The following is a 12,805-nucleotide window of genomic DNA, read 5'->3' on the forward strand; positions in this document are numbered from 1 at the left end:
TCTGTACACTGAGAGCTGCTTTTAAAAGCCGGCACTTAAAAACTTTGTTCAAAAAGTGGAAAGTTGTTTGTTTATTTTTTTTTGTGCTTCGAATATCTTACATTTTTCTGCTTCGCGAAATGTCACCCCACTTGCCCCACCAATTCTCCTAGAATGTGTAACAATCTAATGAATTTTAAAATCAGGGTTTCGATCCCTATTTTGCGGTCATTTGAATGTGCTTGTATTACTTGTTAAGCAGGTAGCGGTGACTGCCTTACCTGTACATTATATTGTGACATCACAGTGACACAAAGTGATGTCACTCATTAGGGCAGCTGTTAGCCAGCTGGAGCTGCAAAACATTTCCTGGTCGGACAGAAGCAGAGGAAGAAAGCTGATGTCTCCTTGGACATTACTCGGCCTGTCTGTCTAAAATAACAGGTTAACGAGCCCGGCGCTCCCCCGTGCAGTTGTAAGTGGGTTTCCCACCTCTGCTCCGAAGGAGCTCCGATTCCACCTGCGTAGCAAACAGCCAGGTAAACCTTGCTGGGTTACCGTGTGCACTGAAGGTGTTTGGATGGTAGCAAGCACAGCTGGGATGAATGAGCCGGCTTTCCCCGCCTCATCTCTGCCCGACCCCTACCACAACAGCTACCCTGTCCCCGGACGGGCTGACGGAACAAGGACCCCTGTGGCCCTAAGGTCCCCCGGGGAAAGGGCGGGTTCTCCGGGGATTTTAGGAGCAAAGCCAGAAGAAAATCAGGCGCAAAAGGCTCCCGCCGGGCAGGTCTCTCCGCAGCCTGACGCCGCGGAGAATCGCCGAGGAGCCCGGTAGCCTCCCCTCTGCACGGCCCCGGAAGGTGGATAGCGCAATGGGAGGATGTTCGCAGGCTGAGCTCCGCAGCTAGGAAACATGAGACGGCTTCGGGATTCATGTTCCGGGGCCTGGCCGTGCCTGCCGCTTGGTAAATAAAGAGGAGCGGCTGCCGCGGTCGGTGTGGTCATAGCTCGGGCGGCGTGTGTAGCAAACATGTGGCGGGAGTGGGAAGGGGAGTAGGGACCCAGCTGGATTATTCGCCACCGAGCGGACTCCGCGGGCCCGCCCGCACCAGGTATTGTCTCCTCGCCGCCCGCGGCTGGCGCGGCTCTGCAGCCCGGCTCTGCCCGCTGTTTAGCTGCCGTGTGAGCAGGATCCCCCGCGGGAGGGACCTTCCCCCGGCTGAACCGGCCTCCTGGCTCCTGCCTAGCGAGCATGTCTCCCGGGCTAGCGCAGCCGGGCCGAGCTGAGCGCTTCCCGGGCTGCTGGAGAGGGGGTGTGTGTGTGTTGTCTGCTGGGACTGACAACAGCAGGATCGTTTGCTCTGGAATGTGACCTGTCCCATTGGGGAAGTAAAGCAAAACCCATGTGTGCCGGGGATACGGTTGTAGCTCGGGATGGACCCAGCTGTGCTGGATACAGGCACCTGGGAGCTGTGCCTTGGGCACCAGTGGATTATGTTAGCAAGTAATTTTGTGCCGTTAAGCCCCTGGCAAATAGTTTGTGTTTAAAATGCGTGTCAGAAGAGTTGGCTTGTTAGATTCAGATGTGTTGTTTGCTCCCTCGATGTCTGAAAACACCTCGGCTGGATCATGGAAACGCCTTTGCTTTCTGTTGGGGGTTAGGACAGGAAAGCAAATGTGATTCATCGCGCGGCCGGGCAAAATAAGCACATCGGCAAACAAACCCTGTGAGGGTAGAACAGATGATGGATCCTTTTGCCGCGTTTAAAGGGCAGTTATGGATGGTGGGGCAGAACAGCTCCCAGAGAAGAAGCAAGGAGGAGCTGTGGAAAATCCGAAGCGGTGTAATTGTAATGTGCGTGTGTGCAAACACACATTCGGAGCAGTGTGCACGTCCCAGGCCAGTGGATTCAGACATCTAGTCATATTTCACACGCGGGAGCCAAATAATGTCTGAATGGCATCCTTGCAAATATTGACAGTGGCCGTGTTTTAATTGCTGTGTACAGTAACTTAAACATTTCTCCGCGCAGCAGCTCCGGGAGCAGCTGGCGAGGGCGGGCTGGCTGGGCTGCGGGTTCCCGGGGCGGGTGCAGGGGAGGCAAGAGCAGCAGCGGGAAGGGGGCTGTTCTTTGCAACACAAGAGCGGGTCGCGGAGGAAGTCGATGGGCAGGGGGCAGCTTTGACAACAAACCCCAAGGCACGCGGGACTCTCCCACACATCGCCTCAGGGCAGGGGTCGGCCAGATAGGCTTTGACACCAGACAAGACATCGCCCCTCTCCGAGAACGTGTCGTTCGAGTTCCTGGCGCTAAGTGGACCGGTCCGCCTGCCTGGCTGGCCCGCGGGCTAATGGATAAGCCTTGGGAGTTGCAAGAAAAGGGCGCCCAGTGGCGCTACCTCCCGCAGCTCTTCCAGCCTCTTAAACATAGGCCAGGCTCACCTTAGTGCCGAAGGGGGGTGTAATTAGCCAGAGACTGGGCCACACACCAAAGCTTGTAACCCGTTCCCTTTCCTGCCCTTCTCTGGGCACTGCCATCTGGGGCGCTGGGACAATGTGTATAGTGGGGGTGCCCAGAGCCATTGAACCAAACTGTAACCGGGGTATAGGATGGAAACCACTTCAAACCAGGGGGTGCAGCAGCACCCCTGTTCCAGCACCCCTGGCTGCCATGCCCATGCCGCCTTCCCGGGGCCTCGCTGGGCTATGGCTTCAGCTTCCCCTCCACCTGATCTCCTCTGATCCTAAATCCTCACCTCGCCCCCGCGCGGACGCGGATCTCCCGTGTTTTACCCACACTCACACCGTGAATCGGGAAACACTCGTGTCCCGACAGGGTGAGGCTCCCGCTCTGTGTGTGTCCGGGCAATCGGAGCGCTCTGTCCCCCGGGCTGCGTTTGTGTTTTGAGGATCTCGAGTCCCGTTTGCAAGGGCCATTGCCCACCCTCTGGAAGGAGGGCCCCACAGTCCAGACTTTGTGAGCTCTAGATAGCGAGGCACGCCGCAGAGCCTCCAGGAGATGAGTTTATGGCTCCGGAGCTTAGTTAGTAACGAGTCCTGCGCTGTAGTTCTTCCTCGCGAGTAACCTCTGTCTAAAAGCGAGCCTTCAGGCTTTACGGTAATTAAAACAATCCATGTCCTTATTCCCTTGGGGAGGGGAGGGGGCGGAAAGGGGAAGCTCCAGGCTGTTGCGACACCCTGGAGAGCCCCGCGGATGGTGGAGGCTTTTAGATAACCCTGTGGGGGCGATTTTACAGCAGGAGAAGCGATGATGGGGCAGGAATTCCAATGAGAATCAGGGACACAGAACGCAGTTGTGCATACACCCACCGCACACACTCGCTCTCACACACAAAGAGCAGCTTCACAACCTGGGCAACAATTCAGACTGGACATGGAGACCTATAGTGAACCGTGTGCAGCAAAAGCAGCAGCAGACAGCTCCTTCCCTGCCAAGTTCGCCTTGATGTTTTTCGTGTTTAAATAATTACTATGATATGACTGATTTCCTCGAGTAACCCGATGCTTCTTCTTTCCAGCACAATCCGAGTCATCTGGACATCCAAGCTGCAAGTTTCCCACTTACCAGAGTCTGCTGCAGCTGAAGAACCAGGCAGGCTGCAACCGACCACCAGCCCCCCCAACCATGAACACCGTAGTCTTTAACAAATTCAACAGCCAGGTGCTTTTTGAGGAAAACGCCAAAGAAAGGGAAAGTAACAGCCGGCCTTACCTGGGGGTCATTGACAGCCCACACCACCCCGAAGTGCACATTCCCGACAGCCCTTCAATTAAAGACAACCTCAGTCTTCGGAACAGGCGGACAGGGTATGGCCCTCCTTCTGATCACTGTCATTTGTGTTACTCTTGCAGCGCTACATAACAACACAACCTAGAGGTGTCAAACGAGTATTTGACTGGTTATTGTGAATATGTTTTTTAAGCCTTAATCTCTTGAGATTCCAGTTCCACAGCTATGGATAGTGCAAATTCCGGTAGTAGATAATGCAGTGTCAATCTTATTTTACTGGAATGTGTGAACGAGTGTACAGTACTTCTGGGTTTGGATGACTGATCTCCTACTTTTTAAAAATACAAATACAAAAAGGAGTAAAATACGTCTTTATCCAGTTTGTTTGTTTGTTTGTTTGTTTTTCAAATATTAACTCTGTAATAACAGACCAGCAAGAAGGAAAGCCTCTCTATAAACAATCCTTTCTCATGGCATTGTATTAAATCAGCCAGATAGGGCAAGCTCTAGGAAGTGACATCTTGAGATCTTTTTAGCAAATGGAGCCTTAAGAAAGTCTCGCAGTGTAAATCAAACTGTCTACAAATTTGTTTTTGTTTTAAATTTACTGGCCGAGCTAAAGAAAATAAACTTTATTTTTGTTACAATGTTTGCAAGAGGATTTAAAAATAATTACTCTTTCATTAAAGCCCGTCAAAGACCGGGAATATTGGCATTAGACACAGAGTTGTGCTAAAAATCCACCTGACGATAAAGCATCGGATGTTTAATGTTTGTTCTGGAACAGGTGAAAAGGGAGATGGTGTAGGAGGAGGGAAAGCAATACGTTTTGTTAGTTTAAAAGGCTAATAAAATATTCTTTGTAGTGTTGATGCGATTAATCTTTGGTTACATTTACAAACTAAGGATTAAGGCATTAAAAGAGATAATAAGGAAAATGAAAAATGCTGAAGAGCTATTTTTATTGCTGAATTTCCACCTTAAAGATTGCATCAGCTCATACTTCTAAACTGCATTGCTGGTTGGTAGGGCAGAGATTATGTTTCATCAAAATGTTATTACCAGCCGATTCCGACATAGATTTTAAATAAAGTGTTTTAAAAGAGCAGGAAACAGGCGAGAGAATCCGGAAAATATGGGAGGTAGCTGGCGAGGCCAGACAGCGGCACCGTCCGACAAAGTCTGGAACTACAACACCAAAATCACATTTCTTCCTATTCACTGTAGCAGCCGCTAACGATATAGCAGGCATTTCATTGGGAATATATCCTGGACTATTTTTAATTCGATTGAATTTTTGTTCTTCTGAATTTGGTTTATTGTTTCCTCTCTTTATTTCCTTAAACATTTTTAATCTTTTAAACTAGTGTTTCACTTTTTCCTGTTTTAGTTGTTTTCAAATCCGAGATGTTGATTTTTGCCTGCAAATTTGGGAAATGACACGTGTGTTTTCAAGAGAATGATTGTCTGACCTCTTGATTTAACAAGGGTTTGTGCACCAATGAACCAGGACCTGCTTAACATCTTAAAGTTGCAGCGTGAATGGATTGTCTATCGCTGGCAAATTAACTCAGTGAGATTAGCCAGGTTTGTGAGTGTACATTCCCAGCATGTACAGAAGAACACATTTCTGGTGGCGATACAACGGATGTCAGCCAGGCAGGGAAGGGGTGCTGCAATGTTTTCAAACGCTAAATGTGCTCAAGACAGGCTTCCTTAGATCTCGCAAACCTGCTGAAAAGGCCGATTACAAACCTACCAAAAATATTATTTGCAAATGCCGAAAACCATACAGCTCCTGATAACGGCCGCTAATGTTGTGCCAAACACTTTGTGGAAATTCACGTTACTCAGCAATCTAACACTTCAGCGCGGCTATATGTAGCCCTTTGCCACCCCCGTTCTTCTGTGTGCTAGGAGGACATTGGGTTTTTATGGCAGGCACTAAATATTTGTGTATTGCAATCTCTGTTTTGTCTGTTTTACATTCCTCCCTCCCCTCTTGGCTGTCCCAAGGTCAGCCTTCTGCTTGTGCGTCTCACTGAAACGTTTCCACAGTTTTCCTACTTCGTCGTGGAAATCTGAGGAGTTTGTTTCTTCGGACAAAGTGGAGAAACGTGCAAACTGCAATATGCAGAGCACAGGAGTGGGTGTATAGAATGCAAGTTCGATTTTCTTGTAGACAGTTGGCCCCATGTCTTAATGCGCAGACACAGAGGTTGCTGAACACATAACTTTTAGGTGACAATCAATATATGTATTGTTACGTAGTGTTTTGTCAGCATTCTTTGGGGTTAATTTCACTCATGTTAGAAAACCATGATGAAGTGGGATGGGAGTGCTTTGCTTGTTTGTTTTGCAGAAATGTGCTGTAGGAGCTTTGCTGCAAATATATGGCTTGCATGTGCAGTGGCGTGCATGTGTCCCTATGTGTTACACCCGCACAAAGCATACAGACATGTACAGCATCTGAATGTTCACACACAAAAAAGACATCGCGCGGGGGTTGTAGCTGCCCCGGCCCCTGTCGCTGGTTGTAGTGCATGGTGCGGTGTGTGTACACACACGTGTCTAGCGCTGCGGATCAGTGGTGCGGTGTGATACGCACGTGTGCACACACACACTGTGACCTCCGCTCTCAGGCAGTGAGCTCCGGCTCCGGGGCCCCAGCGCGGCAGCGATCGCGGGGGAGCCGGCAGGGCGCGGAGGGCGGCTGGCAGAGGAGCCCCGCGAGTTACTAACCGGCCGGGCCGCTCTCTCCCTGTGCAGGGCCCGGCAGAGCGGCGGGAAGGTGCGGCACAAGCGGCAGGCGCTGCAGGACATGGCCCGGCCGCTCAAGCAGTGGCTGTACAAGCACCGCGACAACCCCTACCCCACCAAGACCGAGAAGATCCTGCTGGCCCTCGGCTCCCAGATGACCCTGGTGCAGGTAACCCCGCGTACGGGCAGGGAAAGCAGCCGCCAGAATCAGGCACCGGCGGCGTCCATCCACTGGCTGTGCACAGCCGCCGGGCACCAGCCTCCCTCGTGTGACACTGTCCGTGGGGTGTAAATGTAGGGCCACGTATCCCCCTGCCCCACACCCGGTGCTGACAGGGAGCTGGAGCCCTGACGCCGGTTGGGTGTGAAATAATATTGAACACACAGGAAGCAATACAGGCGGGCACCCACAAACCTACACTGGGAGCCTGTTAAGGAGGCGTGACCAAACACTCTAGTTTGGGTGCGGTTTATATTGGCCTATTTGAAAATGCGAAGTGATCTCCTAATTAAAGACTCCGTTGTAAGGTGTACACACGCGGTACACACACGTGTCACCTCAGCTTGCATTTCTTGAATTTTGTGCCCTGAACAAACGGTCACGTACTCATAACACCTTGTTAGCTAGAATTCCCATAGCATGGAGTGTCCCTCTCCAATACTGTGGGAATATATATAATAAGGAAACCCTCTCCGCACTATGCAAGTAATTGGCTACCCTCTCTGTAACACCACTGCTCACCTTAGTGACTGAGACAGGTGTCTCTTGCAAAGTCCGTGGCTCAGCCCACTCACACCTTGAAAGGTCTAGCTGGGGGCAGGAGAGGTCTCAGGAACAAAGAATGAGGCAAGGACTCCCTAGCACTCGTTTAACTCATTCAGAACCAAACCATTAATACTTCCTCTCAAAGAAGACTATTTCCCTACCACGCTTGAACTTTCTAATTTCATTCATTCTGATGGTAGAACTCTTAAAACACAAGTTGCAAGAGATTCCTTTTTTTGTGAGAAAGGGGTATATTTTTTAATTATCTCATTCATAAAAGCAATTTTGCTTAGTCTTCAAAAATCATCTTAAGGCAGCGACTAAGATGGAAGATGGCAGCATGGAAGATTTTTAGCACAAAAAAACAAATGGTTCAGAAAGTGATGAGTAGCTGCTCATTTCCCATATGAAAATGGGATAGAATGGAAAGAGCTATCCAGTCCTAATTACAAAGACCACTACTACTACGTATTACTCCCATTACACACAAAGGGTACCTGCAGCTGATGATTCTGACTTTCCCATTTTCACAAGACTGTATATACAAATTATCTTTATAAGATCGAGCAAGACATGGGAGCCTATCTGGTTTTACTTACCTGAGCAAAACTCCTATTGAAATTCATGACGGTTGGGTCAAGAGAAAGGAGTATAGGATTGGCTCCCAAGGATTTGTAAATCTTACTTCCTTTTATTTTCGTTTTTCATCTGGCACCATCTGTTAGATGATGGAATTACATGGTATCAGCTGTGGGGCGGTGCTATCTCAGGCTTTGAGCCTGCAAAGACTTAAACACTCTGAATGATTTTCTTGACTCATCATGGTGCATAAAGATAAGCATGTGTGTATATCTCTGTAGGGTCAGGGCCTCAGTACTCCACTGTGTGCATTAGGTGGCACTTAGCAGATTACATCATGTAGCAAAATATCATAAAATATTAGAAAAGTAGAAGGAGATGGGAATCCAATATTAGTTTGCATGTTCCCTCAAAGAAGACTGTACTATGAACTATGACTGGAAGAGGGTACCTCTTTAGTACATGTGTGAAATGCATGCGGTAGTGAATGCAACATAGCTTTGACCAAAATAATATTAACATCCTGGAAAATGCCATAACTGGAAGATATAGTTAAAACAGCGTATCTCAATTTTTAAAAATAGTTATGAAAGGATCACTCTGAATTTTTAAATACGATTACATAACACTATAACTTACAACAGCTTAATATGACTATTATTGGTCTGTACCTTTTAGAACGTTTCTATATTTTTACATGAGACTTAAAATATTTTCAGAATACATGTGTGGAGAAAATATCATTTCACAGAGCTGGTATATTAGAGAAATTTCTCTGTTTTTCTTTAGAAGTGCCACAAATGAACTGTATAAAGCAAACTGTATTGGATCAATATTGTTTAATATTTACAGGATAGTAGCAATCACAAGCCCCAGTTGTGATAGAGGCTGTACAAACATGGAATGAGACCTGGCCCCTATTCCACAGAATTTATATTCTACGTAGGATGCAGAGTAAAAGAATAATATCGAGCTAAATTAATCCCTGGCCATTGACTTCACCAGAGTTACACTGGGGTTGAATTTGACCTAGGCATTTTATGTGAAAATCATATTTTAAAGAATCATGCAAACCAGTTATTATCTTAATATACAGAAGCACACGATCAAAGAGAAACTCCATCTGTTTTTCCCATAATTCAGGTGCAGTTTTTTTTAATCCAGAAGCATCATAGCATCTATATGAGAGATAAATATATATGTCTGGCATCCACAGTAATTCCTGCACCTGGAAAAATAAAACAACAGTATCCCATATATGCGTTTCAAATGCCAAAAAAGAACAAGACTGTAATCCAGATCAAAATAGTTGAGCCTTGAGCATTAAACACACAGAACCAGGTTGTGATCTCAGACACACTGGTGTAAATCTGAAGTCAGTGGAGTTACTTTGAATTGAGAGTGGGATAACAAAAAGCAGATTCCGGGCCATATATTTGTATCTGTTTGAAAATTTTGTTTCTCATTCCAAGAGTTGCACATTCCAGATGTATCAAACAGAGTGTTGTATAAGTGCCCTTTTAAACTAGTAATACGAAATGCCAAGACATGTAGAAGAACTATGAACCATTATGTAATGTTTTCTCCTGACTGCATTCCTTCAAATTTTCTAAAAAGTCTTACATTTCATCTTAGCTTTTTTCCAGTTCATCAATTCAGTTTCTCAGTGCTTTACAGCATCCTTTGTTATCATCTAGAATATCAGCCTATGTTCATAGTAGTCATGTTCTCACTAGTCTTTCAAGCTTATTGTCTGCTGAAGCTGTTTCACCTTCAGTTGCAGACAGACTTAGTTCACACCCTGTATTGACAATCTGATGGGAGGTCAAAAGATACTTTGAAAACCAGGGAATTATCCAATTGGTTTTATTGAGTGGAATTGTTTTCCTGAAAGATTACCTTACAACAACCCTGCAGAGATTCCAAGAATAACAAATAATTCCCATACATGTAGGTGCATCTGCACTGAAGTCCAGCCCCTCTATGCTGTGTTCTGGACTCCAGAATATTACAGGTGGAGTTGTGCTGCCAGTGTCTCCCTGCCTGCACCTGTCTGCTCCCACACATAGTGTTTGCAAGCATGGAGAAGAAACCTGTAAGAATTTACTACTTAACTTTACAGGATCAGCATTCATGCCTGCATATATTTCCGCCACAGTTGGCTGGCAGATGATGCTGAATACAGTAGAGTGACTGTCCCCAGGCTAGGCCCAGTCTACATCTCGCCCACTCTCTCCAAATATGCAAACCTCCAAAATGCAGAATTTGCACAATAGGGCTTCTACAGGATCATATGAAGCAGAAAAGGGGGTATTATTAGGGTAATATCTTTCTGGCCAGATTTTGGGCCATTTTCGAGTGTCCTGTCATTTTAATTCCCTCCACAGCCTCACAGTTTTTTTTTTTAAATTCATTTCCATCATTTTAGTAATTCTTTGTCTGTTGGTGCTGTGAAACTAAAAGGAGGTTTGTTCTATTTCCTGGTCCCTAGAAACTTAGGAAATAAAGGCAGACTTGTATGAAGAGCTAGCGTTTGGAAGGTATTATGAAGTTCCTTTATTTCTAATCACTAATAAAAAACACATTGGGCAAAATTCTGTGCTGATATATACCTAAACAACCCCAGTAAAGTCAATAGGATTGCACTGGGTGTATTTGGCCTAGCAGTTCAAAACATTATACTCCCAAAATTGCGAAGGCAGAAGTCTAGAAAGCAACGTACTTCTAAAAGCCGTCTTACATTTTACCCCACCGATTAGACTCCAGTTTGGAATCCAGCAATTTGTTCTGTTAATTTGCCATGAATATGTTATGTTTTCATTTGCACTATTACCACAGCATTTGATTTATTTTATTTTAAATTTTGGTTTAAATATTCTTGTGAAATAAAAAAGAAAAATGACTGCATATTCTTTCCAAAAGGAAATATGAATGGCTTTATTGTTTAATAAGAAGTTATTTGCCATAGCAAGATTAATATACTGGTCATGTGCTGCTGTAGATTTAATAATATTACCGTTTACACAAGCATATCTATGACATAATTTATTTTGGGGAAAGGGATCATTTGGCTATTATCCCTCTTCTGAATCCTTGGCTCTTCTTAGGTAGAAAAGCACAATAAATTAGAATAATTTTTTCAGACGTAAAGCCAAAGGGTCAGTATTTCTTGGGTGCCGATGTAAATACTTTTGACCATTCTGGGGAATTTCTACAAGGCTGAGAAACATATTAATGGTAATTCCACCTGTTTTTTCTTGTTTATACACGAGGCTCTTGTTTTAATACTATGACTATGATTATTATTATTATGCATAATTAGGGAGACAATAGTAACAATACTTAGTCATTGGTTGAATTCTAATGCAAATTTATTCTCACTGTGCCTTGTAAGCAAATCTTTTTTTTTTTGTTTGCTAAGATTTTTCATTTACACAGAGTAATATAATTCATGACCATCTTAATGGGTGTTTGAGTGTTGTTAGTTTAGGGTACTTTTATAATATAATTTTATAATAAATCCCAAAAAACAGTGGTAATGATATGTGCAGACAGATTAATAGATTATAAGGTCAGAAGGAACCACTCTGATTATCTAGCTTGACCTCCTGTATAACACAGACCATAGTATAACAGACTTGTTGGGACACATGACATGCAACATTTGAATGAACACACGGATATACGATGAATTCCTGCCCCAGTTAAAGTTAGTGTCAAAACTCTCTTTGACTTTAACAGGGCCAGGATTTCACCCACTGTATTTTAGGAACTGTTAGGTGGATAGGCCTAACCTTCGTTCAGCATTAGTGAGCATTCTTGTAGTTCCATTCAGAATCTGTGTGTATAGTCATTTGAGGGGGAGTCAGTAGCTCGGGTGTATTTCTGAGGCAGGATCTGTAATACTATACATTTGGGAAAAGACTCTTTTGTAAATGCTGAGTTAAGATTATTTCTTAACAGTTGTATATTATTATTTAATCTTCTCATACCAGAAGGCTTAAAATATGAATATACAGTTCATATTAATAAAGTTGGCATGGAAAGAATGTATCCACAGTGTTTGCTCTCAAGTTTTCAATAAATGGATAGTGTAAATCACTTTAGTTAAATCTAATTGCTTTTATGCAAGAGTCACACCATTGTTGTGCGTGGCACTCTGATAGCACCATGGTGATCTGTGTAGGCCTGGCTTGACAACAATATGTTTCTCATGGGATGCTGAGAAAATGGTCCGTTTTCTTAAGCATTGCACAAACTGTTAAAATATTCAACTGGACCCCAAATCAATCAGTCTCTATTATTGAACATATGTATCTAGAATTATACTAAATCCTGTGGAAGTCAGGTGACCAAAGTTTTATCTGAACAGTCTGGAATGAGTTTGTTAACTGCATTAGAAGGTGGATGGATTCCAGTACATCCCTTCTGGTTTACTATAATGATTGCTGTGTCAATATGATGAATGTAAACAAGCAGCCTTGGAGCAGAACAAAGATTACTTAGTCTTCTCTGCCAGTTCCAGCTACAGTTTTGGTCTCCTAAATCCTAACAGCAAATGACAGGGCTTGTAAAGCAATGAATGTGGCATTAGAGTGCTGATCCAGAGCTCACGGTACTTGCTGTGGAGCCCTGTTTCATGTAAAATAGGATTTAAGTAAAATCAAAGTGACAGGTTTAACGAGTCTCTACTAAGTTCTAGATAGAAAGCTGAACCAAAATTTTACTTGTAATTAAGGAGGTAGTGTTTATTTTCCTCATAATCACCCTTAAATGGATTAGTGATCAAAATAATTAGCTAACTACTTGTATGATGTTTATATACTTTACCGCAATAGCTGGATTACAAAACTAGGCCAAATCCATCTTTGTGATCCACACAGCGGCTTTCTGATTATAGGCTGCTATCTGATGTGTTGCCTGATCTGTTGATTAGTTATTGCAGTGGTCCCCAACCCTTTTTGTC

The 12,805-nt window shown here is 44.7% G+C and overlaps 1 protein-coding gene across 7 annotated transcripts in view; it reads left to right on the forward strand.

Annotated features, from left to right (window-relative positions):
- Window positions 1–313: 313 nt before the first annotated feature.
- MKX (mohawk homeobox) overlaps window positions 314–12,805 on the forward strand; it is a 57,399-nt gene continuing 44,907 nt past the window's right edge. For 2 of the 7 annotated variants that reach the window (XM_039521340.1, XM_039521345.1), the window contains exons 1-3: window positions 317–947; window positions 3,523–3,811; window positions 6,504–6,663. In XM_039521340.1, coding sequence (XP_039377274.1) covers window positions 896–947; window positions 3,523–3,811; window positions 6,504–6,663 — 501 coding nt within the window. In that variant the 5' untranslated portion in view covers window positions 317–895. Of the gene's footprint in view, window positions 948–973; window positions 1,095–3,522; window positions 3,812–6,503; window positions 6,664–12,805 lie in introns of those variants that run through there. The other 5 variants (XR_005593151.1, XM_039521341.1, XM_039521342.1 and 2 more) reach the window with 5 other exon arrangements.

The sequence above is a fragment of the Mauremys reevesii genome, linkage group 2 (assembly GCF_016161935.1).
Source record: "Mauremys reevesii isolate NIE-2019 linkage group 2, ASM1616193v1, whole genome shotgun sequence".
NCBI classification, from domain to species: domain Eukaryota; kingdom Metazoa; phylum Chordata; order Testudines; family Geoemydidae; genus Mauremys; species Mauremys reevesii.